The 25,734-nt window shown below is 38.9% G+C and overlaps 1 protein-coding gene across 2 annotated transcripts in view; it reads left to right on the top strand.

Annotated features, from left to right (window-relative positions):
- The first annotated feature begins 4,295 nt into the window (after positions 1-4,295).
- LOC102233417 (collagen alpha-1(XIII) chain-like) overlaps positions 4,296-25,734 on the top strand; it is a 46,859-nt gene continuing 25,420 nt past the window's right edge. The window contains exons 1-13 of one of the 2 annotated variants that reach the window (XM_005806572.2): positions 4,296-5,087; positions 7,868-7,937; positions 15,064-15,168; positions 16,955-16,962; positions 18,577-18,627; positions 19,154-19,189; positions 20,899-20,925; positions 21,114-21,140; positions 21,300-21,326; positions 21,438-21,464; positions 22,179-22,205; positions 23,478-23,540; positions 25,422-25,514. In XM_005806572.2, coding sequence (XP_005806629.2) covers positions 4,776-5,087; positions 7,868-7,937; positions 15,064-15,168; positions 16,955-16,962; positions 18,577-18,627; positions 19,154-19,189; positions 20,899-20,925; positions 21,114-21,140; positions 21,300-21,326; positions 21,438-21,464; positions 22,179-22,205; positions 23,478-23,540; positions 25,422-25,514 — 873 coding nt within the window. In that variant the 5' untranslated portion in view covers positions 4,296-4,775. The remainder of the gene's footprint in view (positions 5,088-7,867; positions 7,938-15,063; positions 15,169-16,954; positions 16,963-18,576; positions 18,628-19,153; positions 19,190-20,898; positions 20,926-21,113; positions 21,141-21,299; positions 21,327-21,437; positions 21,465-22,178; positions 22,206-23,477; positions 23,541-25,421; positions 25,515-25,734) is intronic. The other variant, XM_023327674.1, reaches the window with a different exon arrangement.

Raw genomic sequence — 25,734 nt, 5'->3', positions numbered from 1 at the left:
TCTATTTTGTTTTCCACTTAGCACTCAACCAATCTAATCTTAATAACAGAAATGATACACAAGTGTTGTTGCTACCATGGAGCACTCTACAATGATTGTCAAATTTCATTCGAAGGCTAAATCGCTCTCTCTCATGGTTTTCTGTCCAGTAGACTAATGGCAGTCCTGTGTTTCCTCATGTCTCTGAAGCTCATCTGCAGTCTCCGTCTGTCCAGGTCCATCACAGATAATGTTTTAGCACAGTTTCTCAGTGAAGACTCATTTCATTTTTGTCAGTTACAACGAGCAACTCATAACTAAACAATCCTGTTTTGAGTTTTGTTATAGAGAAACGTTATTCTGTTCTTGGGTCTGCCGTGAAACCACTAGAGACGATGCAAAGAAGTCTAAAGAAAGATCTTACGTAAAATGAAGGAAATTATGCGCAACCTTGAGCAACCTCCTCACGAGACTGTCCTAGAGCAACAGTGTTATTGTTCTGTTGTCGCAACAAATCTGAACAACAGCTTTGATATCATTGTCATTGATAATGACATAAAACATATACAACTAACTGTAAGGAACTAATTGTTGCAGGTCAGTGATTTGCAATTTGTTTGGAAAGCAACTCAGAAAAAAAGTAGCTTCTCCTAATGAATCTTCCTCAGGAAAACATTTGTCGTGATTATATCAGTCAGTGTGTTTTGTAAAGACAGACCTTTTGGGAAACTTACGTCAATAAAACTCCAGTCCTCAAGGGCCTGCAGTTTTTAGATGTGCCACAGGTACAAAAAAAACGCTGGAATGAAATGACTTAATGACCTCCTCCTTGTGTAGATCAGTTCTCCAGAGCCTTGCTAACGACCTAGTTATTCTGTTCAGGTGTGGTGCAGCAGAGGCACATCTAAAAGTTGCAGGGCAGTGGCCCTCCAGGACTGGAGTTTGACACCTGTGCCTTATAGGATGAGTCCTAACTCTGTTTCTTACTTCCCATTGTAACATTTAAGTCAAGGTGTTCTGCTTCTTCATTTTACTTTACTTCAAAATTTGCTTCCCGCGTTATCCTTAATTTTCCACCACCAAATAAAGGGAAATTCACTTACAAATTCAGAATCATTGTAAATTTCCAGGGAGCGGTGAGGGTGGTGGTGGGTTGGGAGGGGACTAGCATTTGTGCTTTGGGTACCCAAATGACTAGCAATGGCAGTGTTCATATGTAAGGATTTGCCAGTTTTCAAGTGCTAAAAATAGCTTGCTGGAGGGTAGGGCTTGGCAGATCTGCCAGGCTGGGAACTAAGTTATGTTGCCACTCGACGTCTATTTTAACAGAGCGGGTTGTCAGAATGAAACCTGAAGATGGCTCTTTGGTTCCACTTAACCGTAATCTTCTATTTTGTTGTAGAAGAGTCTCAAAGGGTATTTTTAGAGAGTCGGGCTCTTTATTCCTTCTGCCCTTGAGTCTTTTGAAGGACCTTTTTTCTTAAGTCTGTCAACGACATAACTGTTGTCTGCCGTCTATAAATACCCAGCGGGGATTGAAAGTCCTCTGATGTGTAGCACAAATCGGCTTGTAAATAGATGCAAACTTCCTGCTCAACAGTTTCTTTTTACAACCGTCTGTGGAGTCAGAGTGAAGTGTTGTAATCTTTGGGATTTTGGTCTGATGTTTTGCTTCATTTTATGTTATTTATTTTAGTCTTTGCTTTTCATAAACAGTTAATTCCTTGGTCCTGAGATTACTTGATTTTTGTTATGTGCTTAAGTACTATTCTGCCCGTGATTGCGGTCTTTTATTACAGTACTTCAGGAGGGATGGTATGCACTAGTATGGAGTAGCAGCAATTGGTGGTACATCAAAAAAACAAAAACAATGTTGCATAAAACTGCAATATTTCTTGCCAGTCATCCCAGAATGTGAAAGTCATAATTGTATATAGACATATATCACGCATAGTGATATATTCGAAGCTTTTGTTTCTTGTAATTTTGATGATTATGGCTTACAAATAATAAAACCCCCAAATTTTATATCTCAGAAAGAGTACAGTGAAAAAGGTCATTAATGGGAACCAATGGTATCACACCCTTCTTGACTTGACTCGGACTAGACAGACAGACAGAGCCGTTCAGTCTGTGTTGGTAATCTCGTTCAGCTCGACACTTCTCTCCTCGTAGTGGTCGAGGATGGATGTTTACAGCGCAGGCCATTTCCAGTAAGCTTCACAATGTCAAACTGGCATATTACATAATGTCAATGATAAACGTTAGCGATCGGGTGACATTTAAAACTTCTACAGAGCCCACACTTCCAGGAAGCGATCGTTTCTCAACCATCAGTCCGAGCATTAAAAAAAACTAAACTTCAGAAAATCATCTAAACAGTGGCTTTTAAATAGACAAATCTGAATTTATGTTTTAAATGAACATCTTTGAGTTTAGTAATGTTTAAAATGTTTGCTTTTATGGGTGTGACTCAATTTGTATAATTGTACTACAGCCATTTCTTGTAGTTTGTTGTAAGTGATATGTGTGCTCATCTATGTGTGTGTCAATTGTTCTTTTTAAATTTATTTCTTATCATTGACCTGCAGCTAAAAATTAGCCTTTGTGGCTAAATCTGGCATTTTGCATTATTGTTTTAATGCACTCCTGTTGATTAATATGCACTGCCCCTTATGAAGCAAATTCAATTCAAATAAACTGCAAAGGGGCGAATGGAAAGAAATCATTCAAAGAGATGCTCACAAGAAGCTTGATAATTCTTATATATTCTACAATATTGCCCAATAAACAATGTAGAATATTACCTTTCTTGGACTCTTAGAAAACATATATGTTTTCACAAACTGTTATATATTTAAATTGAGTGTTTTCATTTTCATACAGCTACTAGACTTGTGGTTAGAAACTCGTCAAACTATCTGAATTTATTAAAATTGCCATGAGGTGGTGGTGAAAGATGGTGAGGGAAACGCAGCAGACCCAGGATGCGATAAATGAATGATTTTAACGATGAATGTCCAGCATAACTCAGTCCCACATGGTCCAAACAACGGGCAGCACGGCCGAGCGGAAGCCAGGGCTCGACACCGGTAGCAAACGTTACGGAAATGGACGAGACGACGGATTGGGTACACAGACAACAGACTAGAAGTCAAATGAGACGAGGACCCGACAAAGACACAGACACACAGGTGACACTAAATACACAGGAGGTAATTACGGGGACGAGACACACCTGGGGACAATGAAGGGGAAGACAGGACAACATGGAAACTCAGAAACTCGAGATAAATACACAGGAAAAACACGGAACATGACAAAATTAAAACACTCACAAAGAGTATTTGACTTCCAGGTGAAACATTTGGAAAACATACATTACAATGACGCATCGCGAAAGCATTTAAGTAAAAGGTGCAATTCCTCATTGCAAACAATAGCGGCGGAAGGCACGTTCAGGTGCCATAAAACATGAACTGAATATTCGGGTTGTGTTGTCAATGAAGGGACACAGTTACTGGATTACTGACGTTATTATTCAGATGGTCAGAGCTTTACACTCTTACCGTTCACAACCGGCGGGGCCACCAGGCTTTTCCTGTAGCTGACCCCACCAAGGCTAAGCATTGTTAATTTATCTTAGGGTTGTTTTTTTTCTTCTTCTTCTTCTTTTTTAAAAGATGTTGCCTTTTTTAAGACTTTATAGCTTTTGTTCAGATATTAATCTTACAGTCTTCCAAAAAAAAAAAAAAAAAAAAAAAGCGTAACTATCAAGTGATATTTTCAAATTTCCTGTCAACTTTAAACATTTCTTTAACCCAAAAAATGGCGGCCGGCTGGATGACTGACCTAGCTGACCCGAGCACCGGGCGCAGCGATTTTCTGGGGGGGGGGGACCTTGTACATACATACAAGTATGTATGTATGTATGTATGTATGTATGTATGTATGTATGTATGCATACATACATACATACATACATACATACATACATACATACATACATACATACATACATACATACATACATACATACATACATACATACATACATACATACATACATACATACATACATAGAATTGTTCCAATCCATCAATTAAATAAAATGTGTGGTAGTGTATGTGCGTCTACATCTGCATGGGCATATCCGAATCACAGCAACACTGTCGGCGAACCAGCTTTGTGTCAGTGGATTCTGGCTTTTCACACCCCTAAAAATATCTCTCACCAAGTGTGCGGATCAAAGGGGGCAGCAGCCCTGCTATGAATACCCCTCCGGCATTTAACCTAAAGCCTCCCCTCAGCGGAGGCTTCCAGGGAGGGACGAGAGCAAAGAGCCCGCCGCTCCGCATCCAGAGCACAGAAGAGGAAGGCGAACTTTGAAATGAGCTCACTGAAGGTGAGCTGACCATAAAAAAAATATATATATATATATATTTCAGTGCTCTCTTCTAAAGAGAAAAGCTATTTGGACAAACGAAGCACAAAACCGACAAAAGATTTCGTTGAAATTTGGAACCTCGGAATTTTATTTTTATTTTATTCTTTTTAAACGAAAAAGCCAAATGACATAAGATTCCTGGACTCGGAGCCATACTTTGACTTAATGCGCTAGAGAAGGAACTTTTAAAGAGCAAAAAAAAAAATTTTGACGTGAGGGACCATCCGCCGAAAGTTTCCTCCGCACCGTGGGAAAAAAAAAACAACACGCCGCGGCACCACAAATCCCCAAGACTGCGTTTGCTTCGACGTCGACGAGAACTGCGAGTCATTCTAGTTTAACGTATAGAATGGAAGATGAGCCGCGGCGTAAAACGCCTGATGGAGCCGGTGAGAAGAGGAGGAATCAGGCGGAAGGACGGCGACCTTTGAAGCCGCCGCTGTGGAGCAGCTGGAGGAACCTGAACGGGATCTTGGCCGCCGTGTCCGTGTCCGTCCTTTCCCTTGGACTTTGCGTTTTGGTGATAATGCGGACCTCAGAGTTGCAGTCCAGGATACTGAGTCTGGAGCAGCAGCAGGACGCAAAGTTGTCCGCCTGGATGATGACTCTGGAGCAGGTGGAGCCCCTTATTATGAGTCGGGTGGACCAGTTACTGGAGGAGGTAACGCAAAAAAAAAAAAAAACAACAAAACACTAATACTACAACTATAACATTTTATTAAAGGACACAAATAAGCCCAAATGAGGTGGGTAACATATTCATATCTTAATAATAAAAAAATGCCTTAAGTAAAGACTAGTTCAGTAAAGGTGGGTGTATTTAATTTTTCTGTAAACTATGATAATCAGCAGACATCTTGTCTTTTCCCTTCTCAGGGCTTGAAGCTAATTAATATTACATTAATATTGTCTCTCAAAGAATAATTTCTGTATCCTCTATCCTTCCACATGGAGGAGGATATTTGATTCTTCTGGCCATATTCCGTGCTGCTGGTTTCATTTTGAAGCTACAGTGAAGCCTGTACAGGTGTGCACTGCTGTTATTAAAATGGAATTGTAGTTTATGTAGTTGACAGAACTAGTTACAAAGTCTCTCGAGAATCTTTGACTTATTTTGGTGACACAACTTGAGTCGATTTCAACCAGTGCGTCGCGTGATATAGATTTGATGGCCTTTTCTGGGTGTAGTTGGTTTAAGCCGTAAACCAGTAAGCTGGTTACTCAGGTTCATGAAGAACATGTGTAGTGTGACCTACCTGGTAGATTTATCAGAGTTGCCTGCTTTTGTTCCAACATAAGATTATATTTCGATAGAAGTTCAGAATGATGTGGTCAAGACAAATAATCAAGTCCCTCAAAAAGTCTTTGAAATACTTCAGGGGTTTTGGTGAGTTTGGAAGGATTAAGGCCAGACGTCGACATGGAGCAGGATGCCTGCTTTTGCCAGACTGCCGAGATCACTGAGCAGAGGAATCTCTTTGGCAATGACGCCCAGCTAGGCCTGTTACAATAATGAACAAATCAATTCGTCGTATGATAAATTAAAACGAAGCCAACAATTTCCATCGGTATGATTTATCGTTTATCCTTTTTTCCCCTTCTCTTTCTACCAAAAACTGGGTGATAAAAGTCTTCGGTTTGAAGAATGACTGAAAAATAGGTACGCCTAAAGTTTGTTTCATCCTATTTGAATTTGTGTTTATCTATAACATCAACTGTAACTATAAGGTTATTTCTAAATTAAATGAAAGGAATATGGCAATGAAGGAGCAATATTTTCTCCAAAAGACTTTGAAAGAATAAAAACTTTGAAACTCCGATGCCAACGGTATACATTTGTGAGGAAATATTACAATTTATAAGGCATTTATTTACAATATTTAAAAAGTAAGATATTACCTGGTGTTGTGAAGTCGTAAGTGTGCCTGTCAAAAATAAATAAATAAAATAAATACTGAGAAAATAAAGTTTAAGATTTGGGCTATTAAAAAAAGATCTTAACACTATGGACGACATTAGAGGCAGGAAAGATGCCTCCAATGTCTAAATTTTCCACAATCCTAAACAATTTTGAATTATCATTGGCATTCTAGTTGGCTAGACTTATAGCAGACATACATATTTTCATGTATGTCTAGAAAATATGTAGATTCAGGGAAACAAGTTCCCTGGTCTAGTTCAAAAAGAGTCAACCAGCTATTCTGCAACGCTGCAACCCCTGGAGACCGGATCACAACCTCCTTCCTTCGGCAACTGAATGTTCTGCCTGTCAATTCATTTATGGTCTGAAACGGTCTCTTTTCTGCCTCTCAGATGGCAGAATGTCAGATGTCACACTCGGGGGTTGCAAATAGTTTGCCTTCTCTCAGATAAACCTCGCTGCCCTGGGTCTCAAAGCCAGGTGTGTGTTGTGAAAGAACGTTGGAATGGCAAACCCATCAGGCCACGTGTTCTGCCTCGCAGGAGGTGGAGGTGTCACAGTAGCTGGTGTCCATTCGGTACTTTAGTTAAATATCTATATTTAAAGACCTAACTTTAAGAACAAAAGAGAGATTGTTCTCCAAAAAGGGGCTAAGTCAGACTGGTAAAGCGAATATTCTCTGAAATCAGATATAGAATGGAATAGAATAGAATTCAACTTTATTGTCATTGCACTGTCACAAGTACAAGCAACGAGATGTAGTTTGCATCTATCCAGAAGTGCTCTACGAGATATAAATATTTATTTACAGATGTACAAGACTATGTATGTATGGACTATAAGGGGTTATAACAAGAGATATAGATTATATACATATATACATTACCTGGATGAGTTTTTTTTGTTTTGTTTTAAGAAAACCTCAGTGACGTGCGGTCAGGGAAGGCACCTGTCATTATGGAAGAACAATATATAATGATAAGATAATTTATATTGTTTTTTTCACCCTGTGGTTTGTACTATAAAGTATTTATCTTTCATTTAGCTTAACCAATTTTGATTATTTTTTCTTCAAAATCGCTCAATTTTCACATTTCCCATTCAAGTGCTCAGAAGTGCAGCTGGTGAGGCAGCAGCGAGCTGAGCCTCACCTGGGATTGATCAACCTCTCGCTAACTGCACTGGCTGCCAATAAAACGGCTAAAAAACATTTAATATATGAATTCATTTTCCATAATTTAGCTTATGTACATAATGTACAGTGTTTTTTTTGTGTGTGTAACGTGTTTCGTGTGCTGAGTAGCGATCATAAACGGCAAAGAACAGATTCCAGGTGAAGCAGGCAGTTGCTTTGCCTCATTGCAGGGGGCGCTCATGATCCCACACATTGGTCTTGTGACTCCACGTCTGCAGAGTAAGAGACAGCAAGCTAGCCTTACAGTAAATAAGTGAAGTGCAGCGATATATACCAACAGTGACAGACTTCTGACTTTGGTTTTTTTCCTTCTTTGTCTGTGTAGAAACTGGCAACACAGATGTCAAAGACGCGGGAGGTCCGAGATGCTCCACAAAGGTGCCTTTGTCCTCCAGGTATGGTTTAAGCAGTGGTTACCAAAGTGTGTGTGCATGAGTTGGCGGCGTGTGGGTGTGTGTGTGTGTGGTTGGGTAGGGGGCGGGGGGTGCAGGAAGCGGTATGAATGAAAAAAAAAAACAGTTACACAAAAGTGTAAAGATGGTTTTTAGTGTGTTTTGTTGCAACCTGCAGTGTGGAATAAACTTCAGTGGAGTTTGAAAACGAAATATGTGTATAGGTTTATGTCTGGTTGAACGATGTGTGCCCAGTTCATCTTTTTTCTTTTTTTGGGGGGGGACTTTAGTGTAATCCAGAAAATCTTTGAGAACCTCTGGGCTAAAGCAGTGATGTTTGGTTAAATCAATCAATCAAATTTTATTTGTATGGCACGTTTCAGCAGCAAGGCATTTCAAAGTGCTTTACATCATATCAAACACAGAAACACAATGCAACATAGAATCAACAATCAAAACTCGACATTAAGTCAAGTTCCATCAACTTAATTTGTAATTGATTACGTTTCAAATACAATTCTATACAGGTGGGTTTTTAGTCGAGTTTGCATCCATAAAAGATTTACCTGTTACACTCCTACTGTGTTATATGGAACAAAATACCTATTGCTATTTTTATTCCCACTCCTGCTCACAATCACAGTTTAAAACGATGCACACAGCATTTTAATGGGCTTCTGGCACAAGGCTCCATACACCTCTTTCACGGAAATTCACTCTGGGACTCAGTCGTCCCTCACGGATTTTTGTGCAATTTCAACATAGAATCAACAATCAAAACATGACATTAAGTCAAGTTTGTGTCATTAAATGTGTAGTTGATTACGTTTCAAATACAATCCTAAACAGGTGGGGTTTTAGTCGAGATTTAAAGGAAGTCAGTGTTTTATCTGTTTTACAGTTTTCTGGAAGTTTGTTCCAAATTTGTGGTGCACAGAAGCTGAATGCTGCTTCTCCTCGTTTGGTTCTGGTTCTGGGGTTAAAGCTGTGATGGGAGGTTAAAGCAGTGATGTCATCTTAAAGCAGTGATGTCATCTTAAAGCACTGACGTGAGGTTTAAGCAATGATGTCATCTTAAAGCAGTGGTGTGAGGTTAAAGCAGTGATGTCATCTTAAAGCAGTGGTGTGAGGTTAAAGCAGTGATGTCATCTTAAAGCAGTGGTGTGAGGTTAAAGCAGTGATGTCATCTTAAAGCAGTGATATGAGGTTAAAGCAGTGATGTCATCTTAAAGCAGTGGTGTGAGGTTAAAGCAGTGATGTCATCTTAAAGCAGTGATATGAGGTTAAAGCAGTGGTGTGAGGTTAAAGCAGTGATGTCATCTTAAAGCAGTGATGTAAGGTCAAAGCAGTGATGTCATCTTAAAGCAGTGATGTAAGGTCAAAGCAGTGATGTCATCTTAAAGCAGTCTGAGGTTTAAGCAGTGATATCTGGTTAAAGCAGTGATGTATAATACACAAAATATCTTGCATTTTGTGTATATTTTGTATATTGTTTCATTGGTACACTTGAACAAATACATATTTTGTTCACTTAAAGTACACTTATTTTTAATATTTTTCTTAAAAGTGTATTGCAGTACAATTATATTTAAGCATGTTTAAAGTTATAATGTCAAAATTGGTGCACCCTGTTAGTGTAAGAAATTGGACTTGAAATTGGGCCAGTGTCTCTTTACAAAGCTCCACCTCTTCCACCTCACAACGATGAATAGAACAGTAGAGCAACTAAACGGAGAAAGTCCTTGTGTTTGACAGAGTGCAGAACAAACGGCTAAGAAAAAAGTAGGACTTACGATTTCAGGATGTTGTGGCCTCATCAGGACTGGTGTGATGATTGCTGGGACTGTCCTTGTCACACGAAGGGCTAAATTAGCTAAAAGCAAATGGACTGTTCAGTAACTTGTAAAATGTACTGTATTTAATTATTTAATCTGCCCACAGCTAACTCTGAATTAGACTCAAAACTGAAAAAAATGCCACACTAATGAATGATTTCAGTAGAAATCAAGGTTGTATATTGACTAGAATGTTGGTTCTGTAGTAATCTGTAGTAGGAGACTTATGTGGTCCTCTAAGACACATATCCAAGGTCCAGGCATTGTTCCATCAAATGTCCATCCATTTTGAAAAGGTTGAAAAGGTCTCGCTTTTTTGTGATCACTTTGTAAAGAGCAGCATTTTCTTTCCTGACCAAAGTTGCTCTTTAAACAAATCTTGGAGTAAGATTTGGAGTATGATTTTATACTCCAAATCTTACTCCAAGATTTGCGTATTTCTGTACATTCAGCTGTCTCGGTGGTGGATTGTGGTCAATTTAGCTTTTTACAAATACCATCAGAGACAGTGGAGCCTTGTAGTCTTTGTGGTAAGGGCTCTGAATGCAGCGTACACGGTTGGTTTTCACTACTGCAGTATTTGCACCGTATTGTTTTAGCACATGTCTTTAGCCATGGGATAAATAAGTAAATGAGTCATTTTTGAGTCAGAATTTACAAACAGACTTGGAGAGTGTCATCAAAGATAAATTGCCAAAATATTATAATATAAGCTCGCCATAAGATGGATTTGATTGCTCTTCTGTTTTGGAAATTTCTCTGTTTAGCTGAGTTATTTATTTTAAAATGGTGTTTTTAACCATAGGGAATTATAATTGATAATTACTGTATCTCATTGTTATCCTTCAGGAGGAGTTATTGGCAGGCACTGAAGCCTGCCAGTGGATATCGACTGTTTTGCCACTTGCTGTCTGTCCACTCTATAACATTTAGTTTGTAAGCTGAAAGAAGTGTGTGTCCTGTGGTTGTGCTATTCAGGAAAATGCAGCTGTCTCAGTGTCCCAAAATATAAACCCTTGACTGAGAGCCACGAATACCAAAGCAGCTGCCAGAGTAACAGCTTTACTAAGGTACATGTAGACCACTGTGTTCTCAAAATATTCTAATTAGCTGCTCTGTCGATAGCCTTTTGCTGCTAACACCTCTGGGATCAAAAATGTGCTACAAGCTAGAGTGCCTTTTGTTGTTTCTTTCTTTCTTTTTTTTATTAATGGAATACAGTAGGATTTCAAAATATGACATATGCTGCACTCTGTTTTTCTTTTGATTCAGGTTTGTCAAATGAATGAGAATGTGTAATTATTAAAAGTAGTAATCATTGGGAGCCCCAATGGCCCCCACAAACAACTGAGTATATACGGTTCTTGAGAGAGGTAATAGGAGTGTTTTTGTCTAATATTAAGCATAAAGTATAGATGGGCATTATTTTCAGGTACGGTTTAGCTTAGCTTAATTTACTTAATGTTACCTCATGCAGACGACAGGTAACATTAGATTACCTAACACCTGCACGCTCAAGTCCCAATAAGTGTCACATTTATCAACACTTAGTAAGTGTGACAGTAAATGTCACACTTAAGTGTGTGAGGCACACAGTTATTGGCAGTCATAAAACGAAGTTTTCTCAACAGACACACATAAAGAAACGGAGAGAAAACAAAAAAGTCAACAAATGCAAATAATGTAAATTGAAGAAGTAGAAGAAGAAAGTGAGAACCATGTGGTCATTTTATCTTCCAGTAGCCTAATTCTACGGCAGTATAACTACAGAAATAGCTCAGGATAACCTAAAGCAATCTAACTGCCTACTTTAAGTTTTAAGGTTAGTTTCAAGCCTCGTCTTACTGCCTCATGAACTAAAACTGGGAGCTGGTTCCACAGGAGACAACTAAAGGATCTGCCTCCCATTCTGCTTTTTTTTTGAAATGATAGGAACCAGCAGTAAACCTGCAGTCTGAGAGCAAAGTGCTCTGTTGGGAACAAGTGAAACAATCAGATCTCTGATGTATAACGGAGCTTGATTATGAAGGACTTTATCCTTGGGAAGGAGGTTCTTAAATTGTATTCCAGACTAAACAGGGAGACAATTAAGGGAGGCTAAAATAGGTGATATGATTTCACTTTTTTATTTTTATCAGTACAAATTCTTTAAAAGGTTTTACAGCATTGTCTGATTAAGATATTCCCTAATGACTTTTTTTTTTGTTTGTAAAAATTTTGAGTTCCCAAAATTTTAAGTGTAGCAACAGAAAATGTGTTCAGTGTGTTTACATGTTGGAATAGAGTCTCGAACTCAAACAGCTCCACAGAGCGCAACAGCAGAAAGCGGTGGCCATGTCTGTGTCAATGGACCACACTTCCAGCCAATCAGAGACAGATAACTTTTGTGTCCAGTTAGCTTGAGTGAAAAACAACCAGCAAATCACAATGCAGCACACAGTGGTAGAAATTCCAAAACAAATTATATTCTAACACAAGAGAACAGAGAAATTGGGCATTAAACTGTGTGTAGCCTAAAGGTATTCAGTAAAGCATTTTTGATATTTCAACATTTCTTGAGTGGTGACATACGTGGGAAAAATGATTTTGCCTATTTTTGGGATTTGATTTATTCCAAGCCCTGAAAGATGACACAACTCATGGAAAATAATAGTGTTACAGTTTATCCAGAATACATCTTATATACGTTGCTGTAGGTTTTTGGAGATAGACACAGAAGAAAACACACATACGCAAGATGGCTGATCAGCAGCCGCTGTGGACTATTAATATTTATTATTATAATTTGTTACAGCTATAGTCATGAACGTGTTTAGAGTACTTGAACACAATGATCAGGATGGGGGAGTGAATACGTTTTGAGACGTGGTTTTAATAAAAAATGTTCCTATCCGTTTTCTTGTTGATGTGACAAGTGGGATATTTTTCTTCCTTTTTCAGAAACAGCTCATAGACATTTAGAAACATGTTGAAAATAAAATGATCTGTTTCAACTATACCTCATGTTTATTGTTCAGAAGTTGTTGAATCTGTCAAGGTGCTCCCCCTTTTTTTTTTTTTTTTGAGTTAAGAGATTTTTAAACAATGCCCGATGCAGCTGACACAGGGTGAGTGCGCTCCAGGGTCATGGGACTCGTTATTTAAGTAGACTCGCCAGTTCACCTTGACATTTGTGTTGACAGGAAAAGCCCACAGCGTATCACCTTCTGTGGTTTTGATATATTCACAGGACAGCTGCCAATGCATAGACAAACTGGGGAGAGTGTGGCAACCAGAGACAGAGAACAGGAAGAGGCAGCATGCTGATGCATGTGTGCAATGCATACGTACGTTGTGGCATAATCACTTGGCAAGATGTATTTTTGAGGATTGCTTTGTTGAAAAATGATTGTCCTCTCAGTATACCCAAACACTGAAAAACCCCAAACCTGAGTATTGTAGAACGTCAAAAGTAAGATTTAGTTGTATTTTTTCAAAAGGGAAACTGTATAAGTGTATAATGGTTATCCCTAAAAAAGAACAGGACGTATTCAGGAAGCTCACCAGTGGGGTCAGATTAAAAAAAATAGATAAAGACACTTAATTCTCCTCCTATTGGTCGATGTCGCCGTTAAATGTTGATTTCAAAATTTCAGGTGTTAGCCAAACAATATTCTGCCGCAGTGTTGGCAGAATATTCCAACATATTCCAAATATGATTATTTCTAATAATCATATTTCAATAAAACAAAACTGTATCCTGAAATATCATCAGTCAGCTTCCTTGAATTTTACTGTATCAGCAATTGAAAAAAAAACAACAACATTGGTTAACTTGTCATGAAATTCTGTAAACTAAAAGTAAGAGATTAAATGACCGTTGTGTTGTTTGCTTAACCTGGACATTTTCCTTGGAATGCAGAGAGAAAGGAAGAAGACTTGGAAAATCTCTTCTTCCGTGATTCAATTCAGTTCAAAGCTAATTATTGATCCCAAAGGGAAAATAAATGTTGTAACTCATATTTAAAAGTTCTTCAAGGAGTTTTTGTAGAGGCTGATGGATAGTGTTGGCTCTGACTGAAGACACTGTTGTGTACCACGCTCGTGAAGAATGCTCCGGTTTGTCCGTCATTTTCTGGATCTTATGTGAAAAACTTCTTTGCTCCGTCACATCCACAGTCTTCCCTTTATCAGAACCTGGTTCTGATGCTGCTACCTCAACAAATGAAGGCAGAAGAGATGACGCCCTCATCAACAGATTTATGGAAGACATACAGTATCTCGGTGCAACCACAGAACAATCTGAGATTCCTCATTAAGTAGAGCCTTTCTTTGTCCCTTCTTATAGTTGGATTCATTGACGAGTCTCCTATCCACTCTGTTGCCAAATGAACAGTAAAGTATTTCTATTCCTCAACCACCTCCACTTCAAGATTAGATGATTGTTCCCACACACGTAGACTATGTTCACTCTGCAGCCCATTTCCAGTTTTTTGTCAAATTGTATTTTTTTGGTCGTTCACACTTCCAAATATATGCGACCTTTGTGTGTTTTCCGGTGTGAATGGGTAAACGACCTGAAAGTGTCCCGGATGCGCAGGAGAGGGTGCAATGACATCACACAGAGGGAGCATGCTCAGTTTTTTGCCAACCATCATAAAAACAGGAAGTAGTGCTCAGTATTTGTGGAAGTAAAAATGGATGCTAACGGTGGAGCATAGCTTACGATTTTGAAGTTGTTCTCCGACCAGAGCAGCATATTAACAACTTAAACCTCATTATAGTCCGTCTTCCCGCTTTCACGTATCAGGATGCAGAATGGTGACATTTGTCGAGCATCAGTGACGTTCAGGTCGGATGAACGCGACCTGGACGTTAGGTCACATTTGAAAATATCAGATGCGTGTCGGATATCTAAGTGGCCTGGGTTGCATTAGAAAAAATTCCGATCTGTGTTGTTCAGACTGTCATCAGAAGATCAGATTCAGACTGCAGTGTGAACGAAGCCATAAAGCAGTCCATCAGCTCTTTGTACTCAAGCTTCTTGACCATCTCTAAAACACCCGATGACTGCAGAGCCATCGAGTATTTCTGCAGGTGACAGGAGTCTGACTTGTGCTTTGAGTCGCAGTGCATGTCAGACTGCTGTAAAATTAGAATGACAAATAACAGAAACAAAGTGTTTTTGCGTTTGTTGCTTTTCTTCGTCATAGGAATTTACGCATTGACCAAAAGTATCTTAAGATTCCTCTAGTAACCAGTGAATCTGCATACATGTTTCTTCTTTGCTCGTCTTTGTTTTGCAACAACTGCAGCGCGTCGGCTCTCTGGAGAAGTAGAAGAACGTGGCAGGGGAAAGATGACTTTACCAGAGACCTTAGCATGGCTGGAACATTTAAAGAAAAGAAAACACTTCTCAGGTTTCACCATTATATCACACTCTTTCACACTTGTTCTAAATGTGCCAGAAAAAGGGAAATAAAACAACATAAGCAAAACACAGCAAGTTAATTTCATTGAGGCTGAGGAGGGCAGCTCATGAAATAGCTGGACTGAGGCTAACCACCTCAAAGCTTTCATGTGCCACTATAGATGAGATATATGGCAAAACAAACAAACATGATAGGATTGTGATCGACTCTTTCCTATATTAGCCCGAGCTAACAGCATTAGCAGAAGTTAACCTGAAATCAAAGCAAGTAGGAAGATAATAAATGGATGTTTAAAGTGATAGTGAGGGACCTTCTTTGTAACACACCATTTCAATACATTTGAGACATTTTGTTGAGCCCAATGCTTACTATAAACAGCTTGACTGACATTCCCAAGCAGCAGCAGCAGCAAAAACACCTGGCCACCATTAGTAGCTTCTCGCCATCTTTTTCATTCTGTCGTTGCCACTGTGTCCCCGACTGCACAGAAAGCTCCATCTTCCTCATGAGTTGTGGCTTCAGACAAACATCGGCAGTGGCAACATGTTGTCCTTTTGCAATAATGCCCTTGACTGCCTATAACTCTGGGTCATTTTGGGTGTCTTTTATTCTGTAGCACTTTATTTGAAGGGGTGTGCATAGACTGACATGACACTGTCATAAACATGACATAACATCTGTTATGAACATGAAGGAGTCTTTTGGAGTATTTACAACCGTTGTCATGAAGTGTCTTTTGGTAAATACTATTATGACATGATTAATGCAAAGTTGCAGTAAAAGTTGCATTAAAAGTGTAAACTTTGTGTTATTTGGTCAATAATGACCCTTTAAATGCAAAGTTCTATTAAAATTTGCATTAAAAGTGTCATTATTTACCGAATGACACTTCATGACATTCATAAACATTCATAAAGACTCCTTCATGGTCATGACAGGTGCCATGTCAGTCTTATGCACACCCATTCAAATAAAGTGTTACCATTTTTTTTACCTGTACAGCTGAAACAGGTGATTTTGTCACTTCTCTAAAGCCTTCGTCCACATCTGCTGCTTTAATGCAGCAGGAGAGGGAATCCCAGCATGAGGTCACAACATGGTTGGAAAAGGATGGGGGTCAGTCAAAAATGTGAATTTCCTGCCATACAAAGATTGATGAAACTTCCTGACACCAAAAGCCAACTAACCCACTAACTGAGCATAGCTGTTCAAGGTCGTTCAAGGTTCTCAAGGCAAACACATTAGGATTTATTCTAGGATAAATCCTGCCCGACGTTGCTGAAATCAATTATAGCATATTTGTTTTTCCCAACTCTAACAAAGAGTCGGGATTTAACTCTTTGTTAAATCCCAAATGAAATCTAATCGAGACGATCAAGATCCATTTTCAAAACGACAAAAAACAACACAAACAATACAGTTGTCATGAAATTAAAATGAACAATTAGCTCTGGTTTGACAGATTTTTTATTTTACTTAATCAGTCTTGAAGTTATCTTTCAGTATCCCATTTGTTCATTAATTTGATATGAGTCTCCACTTACCATTCAATATATAAATGATTGTCTTTTTCTTCAGTAGCTGGATCACATGTCAGTAGTTAGAGAAAGGGCTTATTTTCTGGATATTTTAAGTGTAAAGTTGTTTTTTAAATCATTTCTCAGACTTAATTGGAGATAAGTGTGTATGTGATCATTCCTTGTGTTAATTTTGATTCCCGTGTATGTTCTACTGAAAGGTCAATTTCAGTGTTTTATCTCTCTCTGTCTTGCAGGACCTCCAGTAAGTAACATCAGACGCTGTCTTTGAACTCCATGTGGTGAAGTGACAACTTTTATCATTTTTGTGTGAACTGCACCACTTGAGTTGAAACATTGTGGACTACATCTCACACAAAGGGAAGAGCATTTGTCTGTCTGGGGATGAGGAAGTTTAGAGTTTTTCTCCAGGTTTCATGTTACATCTGTTTTCGTTGGGCTAAACATTGACTTCATTACTTTTGTTATCAGAAAGTAGATGTAGTTTATTTAGTAACTAATTCTGTTCAGTTCACAAATACTTTGTTGATTGAAAGTGAAGTTAAACATTGTTGTAACTCATATTACTTCGAGGTTCTTCAAAGAGTTGTTGTAGAGGCTGATGGAAGGATCTCCTGTAGTGGTCTGTGTTACAGTGAATCTGTAGGAGCCTCTGACTGAAGACACTCTGTTGTTGTATGACAGTTTCATTAAGAGATTGTCTTAATGAGACAATCTCTCACTGTCTCATTGAGAGACAATGAGGGATTGTCTCTCAATGAGTTGTCCTAAATTGTATTGGTCTGATGTAAAAACCCTTCTTTGCACCATCACCTACAGAGGTTCTACAGAACCAACCTTTTTTTCAACAGGTTGTTGAGCCTTTTTAAGTTCCTGGTTTTGATGCTGCTTCCCCAAAAGATGAAGGCAGGAGAATTCAGTCTATTTATTCAGAGTTACAAGAACCTTGGGGATCATCTGAGCAGCAAACTGAACTGGACTCATAACACAAAAGCAGTTTCCCAAAAGGTCAGAGCAGACTATACCTGCTATGGAGGTTCAGGTCTTTTAGGGTCCAGGGGGAACTGCTATGATTATTATGGCATCAGCCATCTTTTGTGGTGTGGCTTGCTGGGGCAGTAGCGTCTCTGCTGGTGATAGAAAGAGACTGAACATACTTATCCAGATAGCCAGCTCTGTTCTCTGGTCCTCTTTACCCAGTGGAGGTGGTGAGTGAAAGGAGAATGGCGGCTAAGCTGTCAGCCCTGTTGGACAACATCATCTACCCCATACTACCCTGTATTTGGCTCAATCCATCCTTTCATCTACTGACCATCTTCCCTGTCCCTGCATATAAACTGTATTGCCAAAGGTATTTGCTCACCCTTCCAAATGATTGGAATCAGGTGTTCCAAGATTTCCCCCAGAAAACTTGTTAAGCCCGGTGGTTGGTTCGCTAGGCAGTCATTCATCCAGCGGCCCGCCATGTTTTTCAGTTAAAAAGTGTTTAAAGTTGACAGGAAATTTGAAAATATCACTTGATGATTATGTGTCATTGAAAAAAGATTAACACCTTAACACCAACTATAAAGTCTTAAAAATGCAAACATTTTAAAAAGACTTAAATAAGTAAGCAGTGCTTAGCCTGGTGGAGCACAAGTAAAGCCTGGTGGCCCGCCAGGCTTATAATACACTGGGGGAAACCCTGCATTCCAATCACCTCCATGGCCACAGCTGTATAAAATTGAGCATGTAGGTATGCAGACGTTTTTTTTTTTATAAAAACGTTTGCAAACGTATATATATATATATATATACACCGTATATATATACATGTCTATGCTCTGGTGTGTACTTTTCTTATGTTATCTGTTCATAGGGGACGGCAGGGGAGCCTGGTTTGTCTATCATTGGACCAAGAGGGCCTCCTGTGAGTACTGATGTTTGTAATATGCCAAAACTCATAATTACTTCAAAAATGTATATCTTTTGTTATATTTTTCACCCATGGAGGTTGCCATTTTTAAACCTGCTAAAAACTAACAGGTTTAGGAGAAGTTTAGTCTGATTTAACTTTAGCATATGTTATAACTGTATAGTCTGTACTCTGACATTACCTGATATCTGATACATAACGGTATGTTGTTATTTGTACCCTTACCTCTGAAGCTAAATGTTTTCAGTCATGTTTAGTTGGTTTGATTAATCCTGTAGCCTTTGATCCCTAAGCAAAAGCAGTTGCAAAGTGTGTGATGCTTGTCTTTGTCATGAAGCAACAATCTGTTGGGACCAGTCTGTTAGTGTGAACTCCAAGTCTTTTCAAAATCTCAGAAAGCAGAAAAAGTCATAAATTTTGTCCCCAGCTAAGGAAATTGATCAAATTTTCTTTACAATCCAGCACTCTTGCATTCCAGATTATTAACAGTGTAGCTTTTTACGGTCCTCTTTCTTTTTAGGGACAACCTGGCACAAGAGGATTCCCTGGTTTCCCAGTAAGTGTTTGTACGTTTTTTAGTGAGACAGATGGAATGGGTACGCATGAACCACCTGGAAATTTCACTGAAATGAATGTGAAGACTCCATAATTCACAGCAATGAAATGACATGCCTTCATACTTTGCATTAGGTATGTGTCTTTTATCACAAAACCTAGTTTACAGTAATGTCATACGCCACAGTTGTATCCATAGAATCCTTGAATAATTGCTAAGTAAGAAATACAATAAAGAATGGTGACCAAGATACAAGGAAAATGGTCTAAATGTTTTGCAGTACTGCTGGATTTTCATATCAAAGTTAGTGACAAGCTAAAAAAAAATTATTCTTTACGACCCAAACTTTAACCTTTACCTTTAAGCTTTGATCTGCAACTGAAGAGGAACAAAAGGTTTTAAAAGAAAATCAATCAGGAGGAAATGCATCACTGAAGGTGCCAGCCAGCCAGCCAGCTATCCATCCATCCATCCATCCATCCATCCATCCATCCATCCGTCTTTTTCTGTTTATCCGGGGTTGGGTCATGGGGGTAGCACCCTAAGTAGGGAGGCCCAGTCTTCCCTCCCCAGCCATTTGTTCCAGCTCCTCCGGGGGAATCCCAAGGTGTTCCCAGGCCAAGAGACATAGTCCCTCCAGCGTGTCCTGGGTCTATGAAAGTACTGGACAGAATGGGGCTCTGATGGGGCCCTCTGGATTTAAAACTATCTATCAGTTATCCTCGGTAGTATTTATTTCCTTTCTTTCATTTACTGGGGATTTCTCTGCTTTCACATTCCTGGTTCTTCTCAACTGAAGCTGACCGTCGTTGTGTCTGGTTCTGTTTCATCATTTATTTATAACTCTAACAAATATTTTTCCTTTCTCTTGTTTTGATATGGCTTCTGCCAAATTACTTTTCACTTAATTTCTCTTGGCCAAAACTCCCCCCCCAAAACCTATCATGGAAAAGACAAAAGGCAAATGAAAATATTTGTTGTGAAAAGGTACTCAAAATTAAAAATGTTTATTTTTAGTGCTGCACGAACAGGGCCTGACTCGCAGCCCGGTGACAATCACATCGTTTATCCTGTTGCATGGTTCAAAATCGGACACTTGGTTCTCCAACACAGCGATCTGTTTGTCCTTTTAATAATTAGCTAATCTCAACAACTTCAGTTCTTTTACCAGCTCCAAAATGGTTTTTTTCTTCTTTTTTTTTTATGGAGCCATATTGCTGCCACTTCGTCAGAAAGAAAGTTCAAGGATTCCTTAACATCAACGAGATCTTCGACGCTTGAATCTTTTTAGGTCCCATTCTCTGGCAAATCCACTTTTGTTTAATTTTGATGTTTGCTTGCTTTGTTTGTTTTTTTTTTTAATTCAAAATTTCAATAGAGAGTGCACGCAGAACATCTTCGTGAGGAAGAGCAAGCATGAAGGAGGAAGAGGACTTGTTTTTAGAGCCTCTACTCTGACATGTTGGACTAGATATATATGAAGTTAAATAGCTTAAACACATGACAACATAATTTTCTTACAGGTTTGAAATAACAGGAAATTCAATTATTTATATGTTGACGAGTTCACTTTTCTTCCTTGGCATTTTATTCTCCCCTATTATTGTTGAAAGCACTGCTTTCGTCGTCTGATGCTAAGATTTTCTTAGACATTGTTAATGATGATTTGTCTATTGACTTGGATTAAACATTTCTCTTCTTCTTCATAGGGTCCTATTGGGTTGGATGGAAAGCCTGTGAGTTTTGTTTTTTTTTCTTTTAGAAGAAAATAAAAGTTGGTGGATTTTTGTGTACTTGTTTATTGTGTGAGTGTCATGGCTACGGTCTCGATGAATTAAAATCTCTTTTTGGTTTTATGGGCTTTAACAACACAATGTAACAATTCTCATTGTGTTACCTAACCTAACATTTTATGTTCACTCAGGGGCAAAAAGGACAAAAGGGAGACACGGTGAGCATGGCTACTTGTTTCAACCCACAATATGCTAATAATAATTTGAATTGTTTGACCGCTTGAATCTTTAAAGAGGAATAAAATTTCCAGTTTTAATTGAAGGCGTGATAAAGAGGAACTGTTTTGCTGATTTTTTTTTCTTTTCTTTTCTTTTAGGGTTCTCGAGGTCCTCAAGGAAACCTGGTGAGTTCGCAACTTTTTTTTTTGTTTATTCTTTTTCACAAGATAGCAAACCTGATATCTTTGCAAAAATAATAAAAATGAAAACTTATTTTCCCTTTCATTTATTTCTAGGGGGAGCCGGGCCTCAAAGGGGAGAAGGTGAGAGATGCTGCCATTCGCATCACAGTACCACAATTCACTTATAATTTTAAGAAGTATTTCTGTATAGAAACAGAGTTCAACTTCGTCCTATTATATATACCCAGATCCCAAGTCTGAATGTCTGAATCCAATGTCTCATCCAGGGCCGGCCCAAAGCATAAGCAAACTGGGCGGCTGCTGAGGGCCCCCTAAGTGGAACTGATTTTATATACAGTATATTCTTTTTGTAATGATTTCTATGTGGTTATATTAACAAAAACACACAATTTCATTTGATTTGTTTTACAATAATATGTATTTGATCATGTAGAAATCATTCTTTATATGGGCAAAACGAAAGAAGAAAATACTCTTGGAGGCCCCCTGGAGGCCACGGTAGGTCACACTTCACCGGTCATATGCGCGTCCAAACCTCCAAAGGACCGGTGGAAGATAAGTTCACAAAACAATGTCTCTCCTTCAGGGAGAGAGAAAATAAAGATACAATACATATGTTTATGTTTAATCCAATTTAGAGCCTGGTTATTACACAAAGCAGTCAAGTTTGGTTTGCATTTCAAATTGGATGCAAACGTTTCTAGACTGCCAAATGCAAAACAAGTGCTGATGTTTACTTTAAAATGTGTAGTTGGTGTAATGTTTACAACATATCTGAAATAGATACTTTGAGGTTTACTGAATGGTTTTTCTTTTTTTTTTTGTTACCTCCAGGGTGCATGTGGAGACTTAACACACCGGGTAAGATTGTTTTTTTGCTTCTATTTCACAAGATGCTGACACATGTCATAAGTACAGTTATTGAAAACAGCAATTTGATTGGTTTGGGTTTTTCAAAATAGTCTCTTCTTTTTCACATTGATATTATTCATGTTGACTGTATTTCAAAAGCGTGTTCCTTTCTATTGCTTCACCAGGGTTAAAGTCCCATTGTGATCTAGATAGGCAGAAAATCAGCAGCAGACATCAAAAATAGTTACACAGATAAATGAAACTTAAAAGACACAACAATCGTAAAAAAAAGCACGTGCAGATATGAAGGGAGTATTGGTTTGATCTTCCTCTTGAAAATGGAAATCAGGCGTGCCGTAGGGGTGGCATAGGGGATAGTGCGACCCATGTTTGAAGGCCTTGAGTCCTCGACGCGGCTGGGGTGGGTTCAACTCCCGGACCTGCAATATTTGCCGCATGTCTTCCCTCCTCTCCTTCCCCCTTTCCTGTCAGCCTACTTTCATATAAGGGACACTAGAGCCCACAAAATACCCCCTGGAGGGGTTAAAAAAATAAAAAATAAATAAAATGGAAGTCTTTCAAGCTTTATGGGATGGGATTCATGGAAAAAAAAAGTCCAGAAATAAAGAAATTAAGATTTTGTTTTTCAGTGTTAGTTTTACATATGCTGTACATGTACTGAATTTATTACAGCTGCACTGATTGGGTTTTTCCAGACCAATACATATTACCATTTTTTATGGTCTGACTTGCTGATTCTGATTTTAATCTATTGCCTTTTTTTTTGAAGTAGCATAAAAGAAAAAGCATTGTGCTCTAGAGTCTAGACCAAGGAAATGTATCTCAACAATATTCTAATAGAAATTCAAAATGTTTCTGCATTTAATGAATAGGAAGAAGAAACAGTAATATTTTTCTGTGTCTCACCTGCTATTCACTACTAAGACATGAAAGACAATCCTGACCAATTCTGATTTTTGGCCAAGATTGCTTGATCTCTAGAATGTAGTCCTTTCAAAGAAAGAACATTAAAAATATGTATTTTTATTATTTCTATCCCTAAGTTTGCTGCAAGCATTTGTTGCACATACGTTTTGCTTCCTTTCCCTCTTTATGTTCTTTACTCTGGTTATGCCCTCCCCTTTTAATTTCCGTTGTTGTGGTCCGTTTACATTCCCCTTTCATTCTTTTCCTTTTCATTCTTGTTTGAACCTGTTTAATTTTTCCTTCTCATGATCTTTTTGCATGGTGGTCAAGTCTGTTTATGACTTCTTCCTACAGGTGTTGCCCATGACCCTGCGAAACATGCCTTCTATAAACCATCTAATCTTAAAACGCCTCCAGGTAAAAATCTGTCCAGACAATATTTATTTTTTGTTAAGCCTTATGTACAACATGCCACAAACTTTGTCTCCTCTGCCTTCTGACTAACAATCTTTTGGCTTCAACATTTTTGGCCGCGTTCAAACCAAAACGATTTGCTGTTATTCAATACCTGGCATCCCGTCTTTATATGTTAACAATTAAAAGAATTTTGCATAGCAAAGATCTGGTATGAATTGTTACATCAAAACAAATTACTACTTTTTTATTCATTCGTTAATAAAATTCAGTAACCCAGAAAAGAAGAATATCGTGGCTAAGCTAAATATTGAAAACTTGTGGAATCACATACTAATCAGCTAATTAACTCAAAACATCTACAAAATAAATAGTGACATGCCCAATATATTGCAAGGTTTTATTTGTCATCGGTCACTCAGCCGTCTCAGAACATAGAGGCGACTTTGGCCCTTCCTGTATGCAGCATCAGTGTTCTTGATCCAGTCCAGTTTATTGTCAATGTGGAGTCCCCGATATTTATAATCCTCCACAATGTCCACACTGACTCCCTGGATGATAATAGGGGCCACTGGCATCCTGGTTCTCCTCCTCAGATCCACCATCAGTTCCTTAGTCTTTGTCATTTTGAGCAGCAGGTGGTTCAGCTTGCACCATGTGACAAAGTTGCCTAGAGAAGCCCTGTATTTAACCTCATCACCCTCACTGATGCAGCCAACTACAGCTGAATCATTGGAGAACGTCTTGAAATGACAGGACTGATGTTGGTTGTATAGAGCGTGAAGACACACAGTGTTGCAGGCGCACAAAATATGGTCTGCCAGTGAGATGGTCAACAATCCTGGTTGTGTTTGTGAGAGGGTATATAGAGACATGTATGCGCAACTGCAGGTTTTGTCCCATGGGGGCTTTCATATCTCTGCTCTCTTGCACGCCATGATCCTGCTGTTGTCCCCATAAATACTATACAGACTTCATAGCCTTCATGCAAGCTTTGCACAAACCATGTGGGCACAGCTCTCATCCCACTCCAGACACTTAAGGTTTTTCAGTCACATGCCTCTGGCTGAGTCAGTACTATTTCAGCCTAAAGTCAAGAGCCATGCCGAGAACTATGTCAGTGATGAAGATGACGGACAGAGGATCATCAGACACAGAGAGCAACAAAGACTGGGTCCACATCCTGAATCCGTGCTGCCTTGAATCCGTTTGTTGGCCCCAATCAGACGTTGATGAGCTGGTGCGTAACCGTGCCAGTGGGAAAACTGGCCAGCCTGCCGCAGCCCCTCTTCTTCTGACTCCTTTGGTGTCTTCACCTTGGGACCATATTCAGGTTAACCTTTGTGGAGAACATTATGGGGACCCTTCTTTTGCTTGCTACCAACTGGTTCTGGATGATCTTCATTCTAGGTGGTCAGAAATGTACAAACTGGACTCCTTTACTGCATGCTCCATCATCGACTGTCTGGAACCTCCTTGGATGTTTAAAGGGTTTTATAAATAAAATTGATCATTAACTGTTCATCCATCCATCCATTTCCTAACACCCTTGTCCCTCATGGGGTCAGAAGGTGCTGGTGCCTATGTCCAGCAAACGTTTCGGGCGAGAGGCGGGGTTCACCCTGGACAGGTTGCCAGTCTGTCGTAGTCATTAACTGTCTTCTCCATTAATATTTTTAATGGAAATCATTTGAACTTGCTTTCATTACTTTAGTTGAAATGAACTATATTGTCACTTCTAGCAGAAGCCTTAAAAACTTTTACAACTCTTTCCCTTAAATAGAAAAATAATGTACTAAATGTAAACTTTGCAGTAATGTAAAGAGTTGACTATTAATAGCTTTGTTAGTCTTCAAAATCGATTGTAACTCAAAAGTCTCTCAGCAGGGTGCACCCGGATTACAAGGACCCCCAGGACCCCCAGGCCTCCCTGGTGCCCCTGGTTCCCCTGGCCTTAATGGTCCCAGCGGACCACCGGTGAGTCCCAGCTTTACTTGAGATACAAAACCACAAAGAATTGACTTTTTGCACAATATTCCTAGTTAGGAATATTGTGCAGAAAACAACAATATGCGAGTTAAGAAAACTTGTACTAGTTTAGTTTAGTTTTTAATCGTTTCTTGTTGAAAATAAATATAAACATTATTCATACAAGTAGTGCCCTTGTTCTTTTCAATAAAAACAGACCATTTAGACC

The sequence above is a fragment of the Xiphophorus maculatus genome, chromosome 22 (genome assembly GCF_002775205.1).
Source record: "Xiphophorus maculatus strain JP 163 A chromosome 22, X_maculatus-5.0-male, whole genome shotgun sequence".
Classification (NCBI taxonomy): domain Eukaryota; kingdom Metazoa; phylum Chordata; class Actinopteri; order Cyprinodontiformes; family Poeciliidae; genus Xiphophorus; species Xiphophorus maculatus.
This window is presented reverse-complemented; position numbering and strand designations above follow the sequence as displayed.